A 23,876-nucleotide genomic window follows, 5' to 3' on the forward strand; every position below is an offset into this window, starting at 1 on the left:
ATAAGTGATTCCAAGGAAAGACTCACAGTTCCCTAACTGCAGGGGACGGCAAGCCTCGCTCTGTACGGGCACCCGCGGAACACGAAGTCCACGAGAGATTGAGCCCGGCTGCAGCACCTCACAACAGGGCTAGCGCTGGCGGAAGCCACGTTCCTGCCGCGCGGGGGAGGGACGGGCCGAAGACGGTAGAGGGATGACGCGCAACGTTTGCGCCGGTGCCGGCGGGTGACGTATGCGCTGGCGCCCGCCCCGCCCCATCTCAGCTCGCCTGTTTGGTCTCTGGGTGTCTGGGGTGGTCTGGCAGTTGTCGCTCTTGGAGCGGAGTGACTTGTTGAGACCCGGGCCACCCGAGAGTGGGATACGAAGGAGAACTGGGCGTGCAGCTGTCCACAGGCGTCCTCGGCTTTGCCCTCCACTTGGGACATAAGAATAAAAGCGAAAGGGAGGGAGGTGCCGAGGCTGGAGCGGACGGAGTGATGGGAAGCGCGTGAGTCAGGCCACGAGAGGAGATGAGGAAGTGGGAGGAAAGTGAGGGATGCGGCGGGCGGGCGGCGGGATCGGGAGGGCCCTCGAGCCATTCCTCCTGCCCAGGCCACCTCAGAGCTGTCATCCTGCTCCGAGTCTGACCTATCCCGCCCACTCCGGGAGTTGGTGGGTGGGGGTGGGGCTGAAGAGAAAGCCGGAGCCACGTACTCACCGAGTGTTAGGCCACGAGTGGCCAGGTGGGGTGATTTTTTCTGTACTGCGTGGGAAGCACTTTTTTATTAATTTTTTTTTCTTGGTTGTTTCAAAGCTGTAGTTACATCGTTTTCTTCACGTAGCTTTTTTGGAGGCTAATCTGCCTTGTATCTTTCCACCCCAATGAAAAGTAAATGTATTGGGTAGGGAGTTAATTTAGCAATCAGGGAATTGAGAGGGTCATTTTGAAATAAGTAAATGTGTATGCATTTGTTAGGCAGCTGATATGAATAAGTAGGTGATTTTAAAGACAAGTTTTCTGGTCATAAATTAACTTATAAAGTTTGCTTGTATATTATATTTTGGCTTAAAAGAAGTAATTTTAGCAGTAACTAAAGGTTTGATAAGTGATGTCACATGTGCATTTCAAATTGAAATAGTATTTTGTCTTTCTCGAAGTTAAGATTAGATCGAATAGTCGTGATCTCTATCACTAGAGTTCATATTTCATAATTGAAGCAAATTTTTTCTAATTTTTTAAAAGTGTCTTCAAAAGTTGAGAATTTGGCTTTTGGTTCTAGTTTGGAGTGTGCTTCAGTTCATATTGTATTTTTTATTTTTAATGATGATTCTAGTCGTTTTTATTATAAATATTTTGATCAAAAGGTACAGTCTATCAGGGATTTCATAGTTTAAAAAGTTACAATCACATCACATTGAAACTACATTTTAAAAACAGTACTGTAAATGAAACGGGTTGACTTTGACCATGTACTTTTCTGCAGAACCCGTACAGAGTGTGCATAAAGAAATTTCTCTCCTTGCTTCTTGGATGTAACTTGCGTTTCTATTTCAGTATGTACAATGTGGTGAAATAACAAGGCCAGACAAGAAGCAAAGGTTGCTCCAACCATACAGGAGATGGGCCATGGTCTTTCCCAATCTAATGGAATAGGAAATTCTCCAAGCCATGCCCCTACAAAACTAGAAATTGTAGTGATCTGGAGACTACTCTCCAAAATGGATGTAATGCCATTTCTACTGAAAACTCTTAGCCCTGCTATGAGGTTCGGTCCTAACAAATAAGATATCGTAGTAAAAGTAGACAAAGTAACTGCAAATAAAAATGTTTCCAACCTCTTCTTTTAATGGTGCTCCATATAGGACAAAAATCTTATGATCAGAAAAATAAGACATTAGAAAGTAGATACAGCATTTCAACAATCTGGTCCTTATGATAATGAACTTCTTTCAGAGGATGCATTTGCTTCACTACTAAATACATGAAATTGATTGAAGTTAGAAAAAGAGAACAGATGCACAAACTTTGTCAGGTGGTTTTCCAGTGTTGAGAAATTTTCCACCAAGAATAAGTAAGGAGAGTTCTATCCCCAGTACCAAAAAAAAAAAAAAAAGGAGCTAAGATGCTTAGAATTTAGGATCTTCTCAGTGAGATATTACTTCCCTCCCCCTGTTTTGAGACAAGGTCTTGCTAATTCAGTAAATTGCCTAGGCTGGGCATAAACTTCCAATCCTGCCTCAGCTTCTCAAGAGTGATGACATTACAGGCATGTGTCACCACATCCATCTGAATGAATTTTTTGTGATCTAGCCTCCTTAATCCTGTTGAACAAGGTCTTAAAAAGGTTTTTGGGGGGAGTCATTCATTCATGTCATGTGTGCCAGGCACTATGTGAGGTTTAGGAAATAGAGATACAACCTCTTGCTCATGGAAATTCCTGTAGAGGGTCCAGTGGTACTCTTTTAAGAGAGAATCTTGACTAGTACTCCTTTTCATGTCATAGTTGAAGGCAAGGCTTTTTACAAGAATATGTTATTATTAGTGTTTATGTGTAACTAATATTTAAGTAATATGACTTGATATTGTCTTTGATTAAAAAGAGAGTGTACATGCCAGTGATTTGCTACTTAAGAGTTTTTTTTTCTTTTTCCAAAGTTAAAGTTCACAATTGAAATTCAGTTTCTACCTGAAAAGTCTTTATTTTTCTAGAAATTACATGGTGTGATTGATTTCTTATGCATTAATGACTGTAAATTCAAAAGTTGCATGTACAAAGTACATATGGATTAGGAACATATATGATACTGACTAAAGTAAATTTATTGCCTCACAACACCTTCCTTGGAGACATAGATGACATGTCTTTTCCATATAAATTATATCATGATACAATCTGGTCGGTTTTCATCTTTGAGAAGATATATAACTCAAACTGAAGTTTAGCGAAAGCAAATATCTGTGGAAAGAAATAGTACAAAACTACCAAGGAGGAGAGAGTAAGGTATAGGTTGAACATTGCTAATCTAAAAATCCAAAATCTGAACCTTTTTGAGCACTGACATATCACAAGTAGAAAAATCCACACCATAAAACATGTACGAAATTATTTAGAATACTATATGAAATCAACTTCAGGCTATGAATATAAGGTATATATAGTAAACTAATGAATTTTATGTTTAAACTTGGTATCCATCCCCAAGATACCACAGTATGTACTGGCAGATATTCTGAAATCTGAAAAAAACAATCTGGAGCATTTTACTTAAGGAATTCTCAATCTGTATTTAATAACTATTTAACAACCATTAGAAGGAATGTATTATATGTTTATCTCCTACATTATAATATAAGATTAATTCATTTCTTTTATCATTTGCCTAACTTTGGAGAGCGAATCGGAGAAATGGAGAAAAACTAGCCCAAATCTGCCAAACCTAGAAGAAATATGGGAGTCTAATGTAATAATAGGCACTATATAAGATGTTAATTCATAAACTATCTCCTTTAAGTTCCCCATTTTACATGTAGATAAGTATGAGAAATCTATTGTTCAATTTCATTTTACTGCTGTTTGCTAGAGGTTTTAGAGGTTGTTTGTAATTCCAGTTCAGAGGTAATATAATTTAATTCCTAAATGAACATTCTGTTTAGTCAGATTTTTCAACCAGATTTTGCAGTCCCTTTTCATTTTATTGATGAAAAAAAATGATGCCAGAGAAGTTAGATGAAAATCTGGCTTCTGAACTTAATTATCTTTATTTTGTTTTCTATGTCATTCTGCATCTCCTTATTGCTGTTTGAGTAGACCAACTCTTAGGGACCTTTATGAATTATAAATTAAGATTCTGATGTTTCTTCTAGGTTTTGATAGGTTTTGGGTAGTCTTTCTCCACTTCTATAATTCACTCTCCAAAGAAAAGTCTTAGGAATTGCACTCATTATCAACAGTTTGTTCTGGTGTAGACAATTAGGCTAGAATTTGGTGAGGCATATAATTAAAAATCTAGGAATAAGTATGAAATTTACAGTTTAACCATAAGCATTCTCAGGATGATTTAATAAGATAATTGCTAATTGATGAATATTTATATTTGGGGAAGAGAAAGTCCACATGTAGTTATTTAACCAAAGAATGCCCATTACTGAACCTGAATTTCTGGAGATAGGGTCTGAAAAAAATATTTTTTTAAGAAACTCCCCAGTAATGTGGCCAATTATATTAGTGGAGAATTTGTTTAAACTCAATTCAGTAGCCTCTTAATTTGGGGGGTAATACTTGTTCCTTGAACTTAAAAAAGTAATTTACCTCAGGACTGTAGAATAATTGAATATCAAAAAGAAGGAAAGTAATTTATCTCAGGATTACAGAATAATTAGGGTAGCAGTTGCTAATGTTTCTCACCATTTTCAAAACCTTGTTGAATCACTTTAAGGGAATGGTTAGCAAAATTATCAGTTTTGGGTAGCTAATAGATATGGCATATGAATTTCATCAGAGAAAATAAGAATTCCATTCCAAAAGAAGAAATCCATGCTGCTGCTCCCCCGCCTACCCCATACCGGGGATCAAATTCAGGACCTTGCACTTGCCAGGCAGGTGCCACTGAGCTAAATCCCTGGCCCACCATGCTTCTTTTCGAGACAGCTTGTTGTTTGGAAAACTTTACTTTTCAATTTTTGTTTTTTAGGATGGGATCTTACTATATAGACCAGGCTGGCTTCAAATTTGTGATCCTCTAGCCTCAGCCTCCTGTGTGTTAGAATTACAGGGCTATGCCATGGCACCCAGCTAGAAATTCCTTTACTTTCTTATGTCCATTAGGCTAATCAGATGGAACAATGTAAATATGTTAAATTCTCCTCTTAAGCATAGCAGAAGCAAAGGCACCTTCTTCTTGACTTAGGAAATTTACATGTAAAATTCTATGTAAATGATTTTTAAGAAGAAATTAATTTGAAGGTGATACTCAATTTGCAAAAATAATTCAGTACATCTTTTCCAGTGTAAATGCATTTTTTAAAAATAAGACCTGAAAAAAAATTTTTTAAGTAAAATGAGACCTGTATTATACTCTTTGGTACTAAGGAGGTTCAGTATTTTTGAGCGTTCTTACAGAGTGAAGGAAGGTTTGGTAAAAGTATTAACAATGTCCGTAGTCCAAGCATTAGAATGGTAAGAAACAACTTAAAAATCACTTCTGGACCATTTCACAGTTTAATGCTCTGAATATACATCAATCAAGAAATACCACTGTCAGAAAGGAACGAATATACTAGTGTATTGACTTGGAGCAAGGCCTTGTCTTTGATTAATTGAGTTTAACCATCAGCTTGGAACAACTTGAGTAAGATGTTAGGAAGTTTGAGGAGTGGTTGATTTAACTCCAGCTTTTCAGTGGTGTGTTTTTACAGTATGTATGTATGTATTTATTTATTTTGGTACCGGGGATCGAACTCGGGACCTTGCACTTGCGAGGCAGGTGGCGGAACCACTGAGCTAAATCCCTGGCCCTCTTACACTGTTCATTAAAAATTAGTTGAGGGGATGGATCATGGAGGTATGACCCTGGGAACTATATCTGATACCTGATCACTTTCCCTTGGGCTCTTTGGCTTTCTCTATTTCCTGGCTGCCTTGAGCAGCAGCTTTCCTTTGCCATGCCCTTCTACCATGATATTTCTACTTCATGGGCCTAAAGCAGAGTAGCTGGCCAGCTATGGACTAAAAACTGAAACCATGAACCAAAATAAATTTTCCTGTTTTAACTCCCCCTTATTGTTAGGTATTTTGTTACAGCAACATTAAGCTAGCTAGCTCATAAACCTAACCTGGTTAATAGATCCTCAAAATCTCCTTTCTTAACAAGGTAGATGTTCTTGTTCTGTGTTCCAACAACACTTTTTCCTGCCACTTTTCATAGCAATCTATTTTATTTTATTTTGAGTTATTTAATTGGCTTCTCTTCTCCATCAGACAGTAATTCTTAAGGGCAAGCACTAGATTAATTTTGCTTACCATAGTCTACCTAGCATGCTATCCAGCGTATAGTAGAATTACTACTTAAGAAATAGCTAAGTTAGTGAAAGCTGTTGCAATATTCATCTACTATGATTTTTCCTTCTGATGCCAGCTCTATTCTAGGGTTTCTAACAGCTTGCCTTTTCTTTTGGCCTTTTTCTTTTCTGCTTTATTACAGATTTAGAAAATATTTAAGTATTAATTTTCTTTTTTAATTAAGTGAACTTAGAGCTGGGTTGCTTTAGCTACCAGCCACATTGAGATTGTATACAACTGGGGCTGGGGATTTAGCTCAGTGGTTTTGCTGCCTGCTGCACAAGCACAAGGACCCAAGTTCGATCCCCGGTACCAGAAAAAGAAATTGTATACGACTTTATTTTTCTGTGGAGCCTTGCGAATGTTAGGCAAGAGTCCAACACTGAATTTTATCCCCAGCCTCCTAAATAGTAATTTTAGAATTGTGTCTATGTGTATAGCTTTGAGTTCTTTGGATTGAATAAATCTCAACATGTTAGATTTTGGCAAAGGCATAAAAGCTTTTTCTATGAAAAATATTTTTGTGGTCTTGAAATATATATAAATATATAAAAAGTTACATATTAAAATATTAAATATACGTATTAAAATATATATATATAAAATCCAGACCTGTAAATACTACCCTTTTTTGGTGGCAGCTTTATCCTTCCTTTTAATCTGTACATCTATCCATTATACAGATACATACTTACTGACAAAATACTGTGTCCTAGATGCTGTTGGAGGTGCATATATATTGCAGTGAACAGTTTATAGTGTATTGGGTGAAACTCACATAAACACAGAACATGTGCTGTGTAAGTGATGTGAAATAAGGTGGGTTTGTTACAAGAGAATGATCAAGAAAAATGTTATGTTAGATTGGGTGATTAGGGAAGGATTCTCCATTAAGGAGAAATTTAAGCAAAGACCTGAAGCAAATGGAGCTATGTATGTGGCATCTAGGGAAAGGGTACTTGGTATAGTTAATATCATTAGAAATAAGGCCAATGTGATTATGTACTTGAATGAGCAAGGAAGAGAGTTCTAGGAGACCAAATCAAAACATAACAGTAAGTTCTTTGGAGCCTTTGGAGTTTTACATGAGACACCTTTGGAGAATTTTCAGCCCTTAAAAGACCAGCAGCATTACTTGAGTTTTTAAAAACATTTCTCAAAACAAAACAAAACAAAAGAATTATTCTTTGTATGTAGGAATTAGATGTTTGGGATTAAGGGTGAAAACTGGAAGACAATAGGATGATCTAAAACATTTTTCTACACTCACAGAATACTTCTGACACCAGATGTGCTTTTTTATTTTTTTTAATTATGGTGACATTTTCAGACACCAGCTGTATGTCTAGCAATGAAATTTAACTTTGACACTGTCTGGAATCAGTACCGGAACTCACAAAGCCCACAAGTCTACTTCTACTTAAGATACTTTCCATAAGTCTGGGCCTCCTGAGTTTCTGACTAAGCAGCTATAAATGAATTCTTACTATACCCAGCTTGTGTTCAGTAGTTTGTAAAAATGGCCCACAAAACACAGGAAAATACTTTACTTCCTTTGTTGGTTTATTATAAAGGGTATTGCAGAGGATACAGATAAAGTAGTACCTAAGACAAAGTTTGGAAGAGTCCCAAGGAGATGGAGCGTGCTACCTACCAGCAGGCAGATGCTTTCACCAATCTTGAAGTTCAAGAAGTTCTTTTATTTTAAAACATAAATTCATTTAAAAATTTTTTATTTCTATTAGTAATGTAGTACATAATGATTACATTCATTGTGAGGTGATTCATGTACATAAAACATTTTAATTCTTATGTCCTCCAAGAGTTTTTATAGGGGCTAGTCTACCACATCTCCACCTTCTTTTCAGAGAGTAGTGGGTGGGTCTGAATCTAGCCCTTTAATCACTTGGTTATTTTGGTAACTGGCCCATTCTGTCACCTCATTAGCATAAATACAATATTATCAGAAAGGGCTTGTTAATTTTGGGAGAGACTCCTGCTAACTCGAGTAATTCCAAGAGTTTTAAATGATCTATGTCGGGAACCTGGGACAAAGACCAAACATTTTTTATTATACCACAAAGGCCATAAGCAATGATCTAGGGAAGAAATGATAAGGATGTGAAGTGGTCAGCTTACAGATAGGTTAGGACTGTTTGTTGATAGAGTAAAGCCTTGCATAAAGTTTTCTGGTGTGAGCAACCAGGCAGAATGGATTTGTGTTTTATTACTGGTAGATAACCGGAGGTGGTTTGTACTAAGATACCAATTTTGATTTTTAAGTTTGAGCTAGCTATTAGACATCCAGTTAGAGATGATGAGGCAGTGAGTATGAAAATAATGGAATACTGGTGAGATGTGGAGGATAGAGATGGGTTTGGAATTAGCATGTAAATGATATTTAAATCCTTGAGACTGGATGGGTACACCTGGGGAGTGAGTGTAGATGTAGAACTCTGAGCCCTAAATTTGGGGGTACAGTATATGTTTAAAGATTAATGGGATGAAGAAGAACCAGCAGAGAGGAAAGGGCCAAATAATGTAGGAGGAAAAACCAAGAGATACTGATGTCCAAGATGCCAAGTAAGGCAGTTGTATGAAGAATGGCTGGGTTGGGCTAGGATGTAGCTCTGGTAAAGTGCATGTGCAGCATACACAAAGCCTTGGGTTCAATCCTCAGCATTGCAAAACCACCACCACCAAGTGCCTGCATCAAAAACTCCTAATGGAATAAAAAAAGACTGAGACATAATATTGATTTAGCAGTGTTGAGCTTATTTATGACCTTCGTAGCTCTTTTGGTAGAATAGTAAAAAGCCTGATTAGAATAGAATTTTTGCTGTAGATGAGGAACAGAAAAGAGGGGTAGTAATTGAAGGAGGGTTGTGTTCTCTAGTGTGATATAGAATCCAACTTTTCATACCAGTTTCTTACTGATTTTCAGTACAGCCATATGTTTTTAATACCTGTATCATTTTTTTCTGATTTATAATCTAATTGCAAAGACTTATATCAGAGTTAGCAAAATAATTGTATCACCCTGAGACCAAGAATGGGTTTTATATTTGTCTTAGTTACTTTTGTTGTTACTGAGATTAAAATACCTGACACCCAAAGTTAAAGGAGGAAAGGTATATTTGGCTCACAGTTTGTAGAGGTTTCAGTTGGGTGGCTCCAAGTCACAGTGGCATACCAGAGGGGCATTACAGAAGAGAAACAGTTCATGACAGGCAGAAGGCAGCAAAGCAGTAAGAGACAAGTGATAACTCTCTTTCTGTCCCTTATATCCTATCCAGGCTGCTCACCCTTAGGGTGGGTAGCACTCACCCCCAGGGTGGAACAGCCTTAAACTTAGCGTCACACCATGAATCAATGCCAGCATCATATCCTTGATCCCAGCATCAGATATCCTAGATCCAGCACCTATGAAAAGCCCCACCTATGACTGCATGAGGCTTTGGTGGAACATCTAGTTAGAGGCCATAACAATACTTTTAAAGGATCATTTAAAAAAATGAACATAAAAGGCAAAGACTGTGTAGCAGAGACTGTTTGTGGCCTGCCACATCCAAGTATTTTACTCTTCCCATGAAAAGTTTGCTAACTACTGATTTGCATAATATTTAATTTTTTTGTTGAAATTTGTTGAGATTAATTTTGCTGTAGTACATAGCCTATTTAAAAACTATTTCAAAAGATATATACATTTTTAGTTATTAAGTACAGGTTTTTAGTTAGACTTACTGATTAAACCGTTCAGGCTCACTATCTCTTTACTACTGATTTTTGTGAGCAGGGAGTCTGGGATGACTTGTGCCTTGACCCATCAATAACTGAAGACTTTGAACTATTATTTTAGATATCATAATTTTTTCTAAAGATCGATTTGCCTTTATTTTGAGGCTATTTTATGAGTGTATACTAATTTATATCCTCTTTACTGTGTCTTTTATTACTATGTAGAGAGTTTCTAAAAATCTGTTGTACTTTTGGTTTTAAAATTGATTTTGTCTGATCTGTTTGATACAACCATCAGTACTTTTAGTTATTATTTGCTGGAAGATCTTTTTCTATCCCTTAACTTTCAGTTGTTGCCTGTCCTGTGCTTTTGTTGTAGCTCTGGTGTTTAGTTCGTTGCTATTTAACAGTTCAATATGTTGATCTTTTGAGAAGTTTATTTATATTTATTGTGATTATTGATATAGTCGAACTTGTTTCTGTTTGTATTGCTTAATCTGTACTTGGTCTATTTGTTACAGCATACTGCATTATTTGTGCAACTCTCATCTAGGTCACTTACTTTTCCCCCCTTTAGGATTAATCTGTAATTTAATTCATCTATTGATTGTGTTCAAATTATATTTTTATTTCTAAAATATATATTTTTATTTCTAAAAATTACATTTTCACATTTTCCTGGTCATTTTATTATTCATTATCTTTAAATTCCTTTTGTTAAACATTTCAAACAATTATTTTATACTTGATTATTCTAATATGAGTTACAGAGCTTCCCAAGTATTACACTTTATAACTTCAGAAACATAGCAATCAAGAGGAAGGGCAGAAGCATGGAGTGAGTGGTCTGAGACATCGTATGTTTCCCACATCCCCTAGTTTTATTTCTTCCTGTTTTGGTCATTTGGGGCTAGATAATTCTTGCAGGGAAGCTGTCCTTTGTACTGTACAATGTTTGTTAGCATCACTGACCTCCACTCACCAGAAGCCAATTGACCTCCTATTCCTTCTATCACAATTGTCACAACTCAGAATATCTGCAGATACTGCCAAATTTCCTATGGGGCTGGGGAATCATCCCTAGTTGACAACTCCTTTCAACTTATATAGTTTATGTGATATTCTCTAGGAAGGTATGCCTTGTAAATCTGTAGCTTATAGTTTTGTTATAAGTTATCTTAAATCAAGACTATACTGAGTATTCCGTAGATGCCTGAAAGTTAGCTGTTTAGTTGTTAGCATGTTAACAAGAACGAGAAGACTGGACCAGTGCTTGACTTCTCTTTTTCCCTGGTGGTTCTCCCCAACCAGCTGCTTTACTTGTTTTTCTGCTAGTCTTCCTGCTCCTATTATCTCCCATTCTCCAATTTGCCTTCCTTTTATTTATTTAACAGATAATTACTAACCACCAAAAATATTCCAGTATAGGCCTATTTGCTAGGGGATTTCAGTGAAATAAAGGCTTTGTTGTTGTCAACTTTCATTTGGAAGGGTTAGACAGCATATAAATAATCAAAATTTCAAATATTTGCTAGTGCTGCAGAGATAATTAAAATGTTGTGCTCTGGTAGACTATGTAGCTGTACTGTTGTAAATTAGGTGGTTGGGAAGGCCCTATTCCAGGATGTCTCTTTTAAGCCAGGAACTGCATATTGAGAAGTCAGTTGTGCAAACTCGATCGGAAAAGCATTCCAAGAAGAGGGAACCACTGAAAAGTTGTGTAATTTGAAATCAGTAGGCATAAAACAAAATTGAGGAAAAGATGGACAAGTATGTTCATCTCAATATTACTGGCAGTGGTCAATAATATTTGAGAATTGTAGTCAGGAATGTGTAAAACTCATTTTGAGGGAATATTATAGTAGTACCTATAAACTAGTTGGGTTTTTTTTGCCTGTTCTTTTTTCTTTCTCCAACTGTAACCAATGTATTATTGAGAACAAACAAAAATTTCATGAGTGGAAAATGTATCAGGAAAGTTTTTAACAATTTTTAATTGGTGGCAGTTACTCTTCTGGTTTGTGTGTATATGTTGTGTACAGGTCAGTTTGTTAAATTTGACTACCCCTCCCATCTCTGAACAGATAAATACCATCTTGTTTTATTTCAGGCTTCTCATTGTATGGATCACTGATTGAATAATACATGGCTTTACCTCGTCTCACAGGAGCCTTGCGCTCCTTTTCAAATGTCACTAAGCAAGAGAATTATAATGAAGAAGTGGCTGACTTAAAGGTATGTTTTAGATGAAATGTTTTAGATGAAAATTATTATAAGCATGGATTATAGGAAATAATTGATATTCCTTTATTCAGTTTTATATGCTTGAATTGGAGGCTTTACCTTGTTTGGTATGAGACCAAGAAGGAAAATGGTATAAAGATGTTTTCTATGGGAACACTTATATGCCTATGACTGTAATATTTAAAAGAGAAAAATCAGAACTATTGTACTGAGTTCTTTGTTAATATGTCTGTTGCTGTGCTTCCTGCAGTAGTTAATTTTGTGATTTGACCCAGTAATTTACTCCTGAATCATTTGTGTAAGGTTTTAGGTCTCTGGTAAAATTCTTATCAAATGAACAGAAAAAATGTCTGGACCTTAACATGGGAAATGTGAGGATTCATCCTATGAACTCAGTAATTAGTCTTATGATTAACTTATTAGTTTTACAACAAATAATACTAATTTTACTCTTGCTATAAATATAAATATATGATACTAGAGTAAAATGTTATCATTTTGGAATATCACTTTTGTCTTACGGAAAGACTGCCTTCAGTCTCTTTCCTACATAGGCTCAAGACTAAGTTTTCTGAATCATAGATTAGGGTGTATGATTTGACAAAGAATTTGTTCTGATGGGTATAAAAGTTTTATAAAGCTATAAAATAAAACATAGTTTTAAATTAATATAGAAAAATAGAAATAAAATCGAGTTGTAGGAGCTTCAGAAGTTGCAGAAGATTCTATATATGTTTCTTAGAATTGTCCTTGACATGTGGAATAATAGTTTGCACAAAATAAGATAAAATGTCATAGATTAGGTGGCTGAAAAAAATTATTGCCTCAGTTCTGGAGCTAGAAGTCCAAAATAATAAGGTGTTGTTGGCAGGTTTGATTTCCTCTGAGTCTTCTCTTGCCTTGTAGATGGCAGCCTTCTCACTGTGCCCTCACATGCTGTTTCCTCTGTGCAAGCACATTTTTGGGTATCACCTTAAATGGTTACTAGTCAGATGGGAGTAGAGTCTGCCCTACTGGTCTTATTTTAATTTAATCATTCTTTCGGAGGCCGAATTTCCAAATACAGTCACGTTCTAAGGTACTAGAGGTTAGGACTTGAACTGTGAATTTTGAGGGACACAGTTTAGCCCATAACATGTGAATTCTGATCAGATGGCAAATGTGAGGATGTTTCTATTACTATGATAAACTTTAAGAAATTAATAATTTTTAAATTACTGCAGTTTCTTCCTAAATGTGATTTTGTAGCATATGCATAATTGGTTCAAAAGGCACAAGAAACAAGAGCAAAAGCTGTAGACATTTTTATGTATTTCAGATATCTTTCAAATTTTTAAGTTGCTGAGATTTGTAAAAAAATTAAAGTATTAATAACAGCTTTCAAATTATAGATGAAATCTATGGAGTTATTTATATACATAAATGATAAATTGACCTTTTGCTAAGACAGGATAAATGTTTGGGAATCTTAGCTATAATGTTGTGAACTTCATAGCCATGAAGCTGTATAAACTGTATATATGGAAAAAGGAGCCATGTTATAATTTGTGAAGTAACTGGCTTTTTGTTTTTTGTTTTTAATTTTAAGAAACAACGGTCACTTTAATTGCTAATGCTTTACTTGACTCTATTGTAGGGTAATAATAGCCTTACCTGATAAGTTGGAATTGACAGCTGTTGCAGTATTCATCTACTATGATTTTTCCTTCTGCGCTATGATTTTTCCTTCTGCGGCCAGCTCTATCCTAGGGTTATTAACAGACCCTTATGCAATTTTACATTTAGTAGCTTCACTTGAAGATTGTTTCTGGAAAGAAAAGATTTGTTGCAGTCTTTAAATAGACTTTTTTTTCGTGTAATGTAAAGATACAGAATTTTGTCAAACACAATGTGGTTAACCTTCTTTACTATGGCAGCTATTTTACATCTTTTAGAGCAATTTAGAAAAGGATAAATTCTACAGTTAATGTTGATATCTTACACTTGGATTATTTCCTATCCTTACATCCCTGACCCATTGCAAGTTATTTTGAAATAATGATATAACAGTGTAGGTGACCCTGGTCCCAAGCCTCATGCTGTAGCCAAGCCACCTGTAGCCAGCTCAACAGGCCCGCCTTACTTTGGGACTCAGAGCCACTACTTTGTTCCTCCCTGATTGGGGCTAATGAGGATGAATGACAAAGAGACTTGAAGTCAGCTTAATATGCCGGCAGCCAGGGGGCTGTACCTTTAGCAGGCAGAGGACCCCTTGCCTCATCTCACTTTTATTCACCAAAACAGGGACACAAGCAATCAAAGTAACACAAGATTCCTCTGGTTTTTAATATTCATTAGTACATTTTCTAGTAGACAGCTTCACCTCAGCTGCCTTAACTTTTCCTTAATATGCAGTCACCCTTGAGTGCAGCCTTTCTTCTTTGTGCTCACAGAAGAGGCCAAATAGGCCTTAATTTTCCTCTGGTCCTCAACAGATATCAAAATTTAAAAGTGTATAAGAACTAATGCTTGTCCCATGTAATTTTATTTATTTTTGTGGGCTTTTTAAACATTGTTTCCCCCTGACTAAGGAAAGTGGCATATATAATAAGCCCCACTTTAATGTAATTTTTTATCTTAAAAAGTGTTTGGGCCAGGGATTTAGCTCAGTGGTTCTTCCACCTGCCTCGCAAACTCAAGGACCCGAGTTTGATCCTCGGTACCAAAAAAAAACCAAACAAAAAACTTCAAAAAGTGTTTAGCATATACAAAAGTGGAGACAGAAATAACATGAATCACTATATTACCCTATTGTAACAACTTAATTCATTTTGTGGCAGGTCTGTTTCATCTCTGTTTGCCCTTTCTCTTCCCCCTAAACTCAAATTAACCAGCCTTGTTTTAAATTATAAAACCAAAGCATGAACTAATGATGAATTATGAATGTCATCAGTACAACCAAGAGTAAAATTATAGCTTTCTACCTGACTCAACAATTTTTCATTTGACTAGAGTGCGTCCCATGTCTTTTATCCATGGATCAAAGGTATAAAATTGTTATGGCTTTCTGTAGACAGGTCTTGAGAATAAAAAGCTTATAGTCTCAAGGAGAGTGTGTACAGAAAAGAATCTCCTATATGGGCAAGCTGGTCTAGGATCTTACTTTGGAAAATAAAGTATTGACTTGAAATTGTTGAACTTATCATTCGAATCTAATTGAATACATTTCATCGAAAAGAATACTATAAAGCTCTTATTTATATACACTGTAAGATAGGTTAAAAATAAGCAGAAAATGGAAAGAGGTACTCTGTGCTACATTATTGTTATTATCTTCTGGATATTGAACTTTTTATTTTGCTTTGAATTTTATTTGTGATTTTATTTTATTTATGATTTTGAATATGCATTATAATTAAAATTATAAAATAAGCCTTTATTAAAACATACCAGACAAAAGAGTTTTGGTGGAATCACATTTAAATGAAAGTCCTCCGAGGGAAGTCAGTTTGGGTACAAATAGATGAAACTTTATTCTAGTGGTTAGTGCCAAGTTGTATTTTGTATTATAAAATATATGCAATAAGTAATGGGTTTGAGAAACACTTTAACCAGTATTTATCTTTATTATGGTTTCTGTTTCAGCTGAAGCGATCCAAACTTCAAGAACAAATTTTAGATTCTGGCTTGACATGGAAGAAGATAGTGACATTTTTGAATGAAAACGTGGAGAAGAGTAAAATGCAAAGTATAGATGAAGATTTAAAAGATATATTACAAGCTGCAAAACAAATAGGTATCTTTTAAAAGACCCTATAAGGCTTAAAAACAGATTGCTTATGACTATAACGTGTATTAAAAGCAGGAAATTTCCTGGCAAGTATGAAAGTCTTGTCTATCAAAGAATTTAGGATAGAGTGGTGAGAAGTAAGTTACTAATTATAATACAACTAGACATGAGGGATTTATAGAAATTTAGAGTAGGAAAACTATTGTCATGATTTAGATAAAGATTAGGTAAGTTAAATTTTTAATCTAGCCTCAAGGAACCTTAAAAGCCATGTAGCTCAGTCTCTTATTGTAGATCATCACCTAGTATACAGTGAATGGTGGAACTTAATCTGTACTTTGCTCAAGTTCTCAACCCATATTAACATTTTCATTAGTTGATTATATTTGAACGAAATTACAATTTGGAATTACAGTACACAATAGTTAATGCAAGTTTCCTTCCCAAGGTTAAAAACAAGACTAAGTGAAACAAAACAAATGATTCTTTCATAAAAATCTCTGTACATTCAAATTTATCATGTTATTTCCAATTCTTGATGACTCAAAGGCATATTTAATTCATCTATAGTTCTAAATTTTCAAATAGAGCAAATTTGTACCTACAGAGTCCAGACTCATTCTTTGACTCTATGTAACGTGGTGTCTTCCTTGCCTTGACCAGTGGTGCTTTAGATATGGCTTTCTCTTAGTTCTTCACATCTGCCACACTGCTTTTTTTGGGGACTTTGAACATGGTCTCCATGTGCTACAAGTGTTCTATCTTACTCTTAGAGTGGTTGGGTCCTTGTTGTTCTCAACTTAGCTAAAAAATTATTTCCTTAGAGAAACCTTCAATGACCATCTGATCTCAAATAGTCATCCAGTCACTTTTTATTTTAAAGTCTTCCATAACATTTTCTCCATAACAGTTATTATTATATAATATTTTGCCAGTTTCATGACATGTTTTATGTTAATAGGATGTATTATTCTAGTGAATCCTCTATTCTCAGTGCTTAGAATAGTGCCTTGCATATTTTAGGGTCTTAGTGAAGATTCATTTGACAAAAGAAATGTTTTCTCATTGATTTCTTTGTGGAGGGAAAATAGATTCTTTTAATACTGGTTGGTAGCTTTCTTCTGTATACCAGCTTTGGTGGGTGTTTCTTTTGTATCCTATAGACTTAAAGACTTAGTTATGATCATCTAATCTTTATATTTTTAGGATATATTGACTTATTTTATATGTCATTTAAGCATGTATTGTTGGTCTGTGATCTGTTATGATAATGAGTGTTCTCATTGTTTAACATTGTGAAAGTACAAAGTGCATGCTTTGCAATCAGATGATCTTTAGAAGTTCAAGAACTTTAGTTTACTTAAGCCTAGTTGAAATAGAGTACAATTCAGTAAGATTTGTGATAGCATTTGACTAAGAGTCATACTTTTTGTTTTTTTTTCCTTTGGGATTGTTTTTAGCAGTAGTGAAAATGGCGTAATTTCTGACTCATTTTAACTTGATCTTCACTTTTGTGATCTTCATTATTTTCATTTGTAAGATCTTGGGCCACCAATATCTGACTAGTAGTACTTTTTAGAAACTCTAGAGCTGGGAATGTAGCTCAGAGGCACAGTGCCTGCCTCGCAGGCCTGAGGCTCTAAGTTTGGTCCCAATACTGCCCCCCATCAGAAACTCTACAGAAAATTCTTCTAGTTCTTTATTTCATAATAAAAATGCTATAAAATGCTTAGAAAAACCGTACTGAAATGTTGAACTTAGTACCATGAGTAAATTTTTTTCTTTATATGAATTATGTATACAATTCGATTTAAAAATATAAGCTAGTATTTAGGCTATTTCCTCACATATATCTGTTCACAAGTCAAAAAACAGTTTTCAGAGCAGAAGTCATTAAATGTAATCCTGTTGATGCATCAGCTGATTCAGACTTAGGGATGAACAGTCAACCAATGTGCTTAAGATATTATTTTGAGACCAAATAGCTTAATAATATTTCCAAGAAACATAAAAATCTTGGTATTGGGTTTTAGCAAATGCTCTGTTATATCTACTTTTTAATGCTGTGCTTAAGTTGAAATACTGCAGATTTAATGAATCAATTAATAGTTAGCTACCCTTTCTGAAAATTCTGACAGAAATTTCATTAAAACTAGTGGTTTTGAAAAGATGAGTATCATAGCGAAAATATCTTGATAGTTTCTCCTATATTTTCTTTTTTAGCACAGATAATTTTGGTGTAATTGTATTTAAAAGGTAGAATCACAGAATAAAAAAAGAATAATTGTATTTTGTTTGTATAATATAGTAGAAGACAATAATTGAGGGTCATGTACTGTATATTATTTGCTAAGAGTAATAGACATGTTAAGCTGGAGGAAGCATCAGGTTACTTCTTATCTGATCCTTTCATTTTATATGTGAAGAAACAGGGCTCCTGAAGATTAAGTGAATCCCATGGTATGCTTTGGGATGCTTCGCAGCCTGTTCACCTACCAGCTCTCCAGTGTGTTCCACAATTTTTTTGTGTAGCTCCCTGGGCAGAAACATTTTGTTTTTGCTATGCTGTAAATGATCTCTTGTGAGTTCTAGTCCCAATTCTCTAAGAAAATTTCTCCATGATATCTTGCATTTGTTATTTTCTTTGTCAACTGTCAAACATTTATGCCACACGTTTACATATGTACAGAGAGCCTTAGGTGTTATAACTGAAGTAAAAAAATTTTTTTTGGTAAAATGTTATTGGTATTTTCATTGTAATTCATATAAGAGTTTATTTGTTTTTCCTTTTAGACTTGTGCACCAAAAAAGTCGATATTGAATATTTTGATGCTTTTTTATAAATGCTCAATAAATATTAAAAATTCAATACTTTATTTTTGTGATTTTTTTCCTGTTAAGTACACATTGTTTAATAAAGCTCATAAAATTAAAATTAATACTTTATTGGTAGAAATGTTCTAAAGAAAATAGATCTACACTTATGCTTCTTTATGATAAAATTAATGTTATGCTCTGTAGTTTAAAATCAGCTAATCTTTGTTGAACCATCCATTTGAAATTAGGTACCGTGAGAGAATGCTAAAATAAGGACAACATTGTATTCTTCCTTGAAAGAGGCAGCTGAGCCATAATCTGGAACATAGGTAGAATTTGAATAATCAGGGACCCTGGGAAAAGATAATGATTTGGAAATAGACATAGAATAGGACCTTTTTCTTTTGTAATCACATCTTTTCAAATTTTGTTGTTTTGGGACAGTCTTGTCTATGTTGCTTAGGCTATCCTCCAACTTTGGGGCTCAAGTTATTCTCTCGCCTCAGCCCTCCTGAGTAGCTAAGAGTACAGTTGCCACCACATTTGGCAGGACTTTATGTTTGAATGTTAAGAAATCCTTTTTGGCTACAGTAGAAAATTTGTACTAGACAGTGAAGCTGGAAGAAGAATGATGCAGTCAGTTCCTGGCTATATAGGAAATTTGGACCAAGCCGTATAAGCTGTTCAAGATTTGTGTGTAATGATATTAGAGCCAACCTTTCAGTAAGATACCAGTGTTAATTATCTTATTGACTTTACTAGTGTTATGGTAGGTTACATTTTGTTTAGGGCCTCTTGAAGATTTTATTCTCTTTTTTTTCTACTGTAAGACCAATCTTTGAAATCTGTCACAAATAGATTCTTCTTTTATTTGAGAAAATTGGATACAAGAATTTAATACCTTAAAAAATTAAGGCCTGATACTTTACCTATTCCTACTTTGATAAAGAATTTCCTTCCTGTCCCTTTTAAGAAGCAGCTTTCTTTTATATCTTGCTGTTAAGTTTTTTTACACTTATACATATAAACCTTGATGACATGAAATGCCTTTGAACGTAAATCTGTAATACATTCATTTCTTGTCATCTAGGTTTATGGTACAAATCAGAAAGAAAATGACAAATCACTAATGTTTCCTTTCAACTCCAGAAGTCTATAATTCAGATAGTTTTACATGGTCTTTATTTCAGTGGCTTGTCAAATCAGTATTTAAAATTAGGTTTAAAATTAAAATTTACTTGGTTCCACTGCCTGCCTCGCAAGTGCAAGGACCAGAGTTCGATCCCTGATACCAAAAAAAAAAAAAAAAAAATTAAAAATTACTGGTTTTGGTTTATTTACCTAAAATAGTTCCTTGGAAATTCAGTGATGGATTTTTCTGCTCCTAAATGGATTATTTTCCTTGATATATTTTGGCTGTTGAACTAACATATATATGATGTGTGTGTCCATACATATAGATATATATGTTATATATATTAGCTAACATATATACACACACACACACACACATATATATAAGTTAACATATATGTAAAGTTCCTTTTTTTTTTTTTTGGTGGAGGGTGAACCTCGGTTCACTTGAACTAATTTCTTTTTCTTGTCTTTCCATAGTTGGAATGGATAACGGGAGAGAAGCAATTGAAAGTGGGGCCGCATTTCTCTTTATGACATTTCATTTAAAGGACGCTGTTGGTCACATGGAGACAAAGGCTATCAAACAGATGTTTGGTCCGTTTCCATCGTCATCTGCCACTGCAGCTTGTGATGCCACTAACCGAATTATTTCTCAGTTTAGTCAAGATGACTTTACTGCTCTTATCCAGATGACAGAAAAGGAATATAGTGATAGAATATTTTTTGGTAAAAACATAGCATTTTCATTTGACATGCATGATCTGGACCACTTTGATGAACTGCCATTAAATGGTGAAGCCCAGAAAACTATAAGCCTCGATTACAAGAAGTTTCTGAATGAACATTTTCAGGAACATTGCACCCCAGAGCTAAAACCTGTGGAGAAAACAAATGGTTCCCTTTTGTGGTGTGAAGTTGAGAAATACTTAAATGCAACTTTAAAGGAAATGACTGAAGCGCCAAGAATAGAAGATCTTTGCTGTACCTTATATGATATGCTTGCTTCTATTAAAAGTGGTGATGAACTTCAGGATGAGGTATAGTTGAAGTTACTGAAGTTTTATATAAATGTGGATGACCTTAATAAAATAGCCTTTCACATTTTATTTTTGTGATTCTGGAAATTGAACTTGGCCTTGCACATGCTAAATATGTGCCGTACCACTTAGCTACCTCCCCAATAAGAATACGCTTTTTAAACACTGATAATTAGCGAAGAAAGAACTTCTTTAATATTATGGCTATGTAACTCTATTGTATAGATAAATGTTTTTATGTGGTGGGTAATGTTAGGAGGGCTGTGAGTGTAAAGAGCAGTGAAAGAATCACAGGGCAGTAGTTAAGGATCTCCATGTGACAGTTACCAGAACAGTCCTCTTTAAATCTGTTGTTTCATTGTAATAACTAGTACTTTTACTCTGAAAAGGATATAGATTTGATTGAAAATTATATCATCACTCCAGTAATAACTAGAAATACTTTTTCTAAACGTTTTGTATTTCTAGGGGATCTGATAAAAATTAATAAATTTTAAATTATTAGAATTTTTATATATTAGTGACTTGCTAATTCAGAAAACTTTCTAATTTCTGTTTGAAAAACTGTTGAAAAGCAGATTCATTTAGTAGTAATTGGATTAGTTGATGTATTAGATCACTTGTTCAATAAAGTATTGTAAGTTTTTTCTGTCAGATGAAGGAAAGCATTATTTTTTAATTCCTTTCTGTACCACAATTTGGTTATGGTACTCAAAATTATGAACTACTTTTACTGTCACATGAAAAGTTTATCTTGAGGGCTTTAGTTTTGCCTTCAATATTGGCATTATATTTTTTCCCAAATTTAAAATAATGTCAACCCAATTTTAAATATGGACAAATTGAGCTTGTAACACATTTGATGAAGGACTAAGAGTGTTGACATATTGTTGTAGAAAGGGCAGAGGCTTGAAATCAGATATTTTTTTCTCTATATATTGCTTGTCTGACTTTAGGTTATTGAATCTCTTAGAAGGTCAGTTTTCTTCTTGAGCTCTTTTTAATTAATTTAGAGAATTAGCTAACTAGGTTTGGGAGGACTAAACTCATGGTAGTGATAAATGTTATGTTTCATATTAGTTTGGAAGTAAGATATTGTTAAATCTGTGGTTTGTCTCATATTTCTTGATATCAGATCTGTTTCACATTATTAAGCGAATTATCTCTAACATTATAGAAAGAATATTGTTTTAAAAATTGTAATTTATAACACATATTTTACTTATATTTGCTTATTATAATTTTTTTGTTTTGTTTTTGATACCGGAGATTGAACTCAGGACCTTGCACTTTTGAAGCAGGTGTGGTGCCACTGAGCTAAATCCCCAGCCCTGCTTATTATAATTGAACACATAACAGCCTATTATGGTTATCATAAATTGAAACCTAGAAAAATCAAACTAAAAGATATTTTATTTTCTAAGATATAATACTATTCTTTTTACTTATGAATATCTGGAAAGAAGTTTGTATTCCTAAATTCTTCACCACAGTTTTAAAGTCTATAAAAGAATCTCATTGCTAGTAGAGAATATGGTGTAGTTTTCAAGATTTTTCCCTAATCGTCATTGCAAGGTGAAATTGAATTTGTGCATCCATCCATTCATCATGTTGATGCTTACTGTGTTACTAGGCACAGTGCTAATTGCTATACATAAAAGAATGACTAAGACAGCAACTTTGTTCTTAGGGAATTGTTAAACAGGAGGCGATATATCAACAAATACCTTATTCAGATAGGAATCATACTTTATACAAATGGTGGCATTAAAGAACAAGTCATAGACTATAGAAGGGTAAGTATGGTAGGGAAAATATTTGAGGAGGTTAAGCTTGAGCTAAATCTTTAAATATGACTAAATTTATCTTTTGAGTGGCTCAGAAAAGTAGAGAATACATTTCAGGATTGAGGATAAACAGTGTTTAGACAGCTGCAGGATTGAGAGTAGGTATGTGGAGAGACAAGGGTGTGTAGATTGATAACAGCCCAATAATGCAAGCCACATGTACATTGTTAAAGTGTATTTATTATAAGGTGCTCTTAAGCCTGTGTGGTCTGGTTCAGTGATGTTTAAACAATAGTTTAATGGGTAATGGTTCAATATTTAAGTAAACATTCACTTTTCTGCCAGTGGCTTCAGTACTACTAGAGTTTTAAATGATTCATTACCTCAGTGTTTTGGTTTTCCTGTCTGTGAGTGAAAATGAATAATTATTATCATTTTTAATTCTGCAGTATAAGTTATTAGTGCTGATACTTTGAATCAATTTCTTTGTAATGATCTTGTTATTATAGTAAATTTTATGTATAATTTTCAAGCAATGACGATATTGGGGATTGAACTCAGGGCTTTTACACTGAGCTGTATCTGCAGCCCTTTTACTTTTTACTTTGAGACAGGATCTCACTGAGTTCCCCAGGCTGAGCTTGAACTTTTGATCCTCCTTCCTCGGCCTGTCAGATGGCTAGGATTGCAGGCTTATGCCACTGTGCTTGCTTCAATGTAATTACTCTTTTCCTATCCCTTACATGTTTGTTTATTGTACTGTTTTTTTATACTTGAGTTTGAACCTAGGACTTCACAGTGTCTGTTTACTACTGTATTTCTTTTCCAGTGAAACATGAAAAGAGAGTGGTCCATGTGGTAGTATAAATCCTTTTTATTTTTTTTAAGCATTTACATGGATATTTAAGTAATCATGTTTTTTGCTGTTGCTCCAGAAAGTTAACAAAACCATAGTGTATATTTTTACATGAAACTTAAAAGGAGCATACAAAAAGCTGCTTCTGTGCTGAAAGCAGTTTTGTTCCTTATTATGTGATTTCTCAGGTCTGAATATAGTTCACTGACCTAGGGACTAATGATGATAGAGTTGTTTTTTAAGTGCTAGCCGTAAAAGTCCTTTTTCTAAGAATCTGTATTTTGTTGTGAAACTAGTGTTAGAAAGGTGGAATTAAAAAGTGTATGCATACTTGTGATTTACTACTGCAAAGACAGTGCAAGAGAGGTTCCAGTCTTAAATATATTGAGGAAAATAATACTGACAGACCTTAATAATGACATGACAGTATATGAAGTTATTTATACAGATGAT

The 23,876-nt window shown here is 34.6% G+C and overlaps 1 protein-coding gene across 4 annotated transcripts in view; it reads left to right on the forward strand.

The window, feature by feature from the left end:
- Positions 1 to 299: 299 nt before the first annotated feature.
- The window catches only part of Ascc3 (activating signal cointegrator 1 complex subunit 3), a 320,418-nt gene continuing 296,841 nt past the window's right edge, over positions 300 to 23,876 (forward strand). For all 4 annotated transcript variants that reach the window (XR_002388709.2, XM_004862476.4, XM_021242706.2 and 1 more), the window contains exons 1-4: positions 300 to 487; positions 11,887 to 12,011; positions 15,645 to 15,795; positions 20,221 to 20,780. Coding sequence is in view for 3 of the 4 variants with exons in the window: in XM_004862476.4 (XP_004862533.1) it covers positions 11,922 to 12,011; positions 15,645 to 15,795; positions 20,221 to 20,780 (801 nt within the window). In the remaining variant the exon portion in view is untranslated. The remainder of the gene's footprint in view (positions 488 to 11,886; positions 12,012 to 15,644; positions 15,796 to 20,220; positions 20,781 to 23,876) is intronic.

The sequence above is a fragment of the Heterocephalus glaber genome, unplaced genomic scaffold (genome assembly GCF_053883595.1).
Source record: "Heterocephalus glaber isolate CG9 unplaced genomic scaffold, H.glaber_assembly_v1.0 deba00001523, whole genome shotgun sequence".
NCBI classification, from domain to species: Eukaryota; Metazoa; Chordata; class Mammalia; order Rodentia; family Bathyergidae; genus Heterocephalus; species Heterocephalus glaber.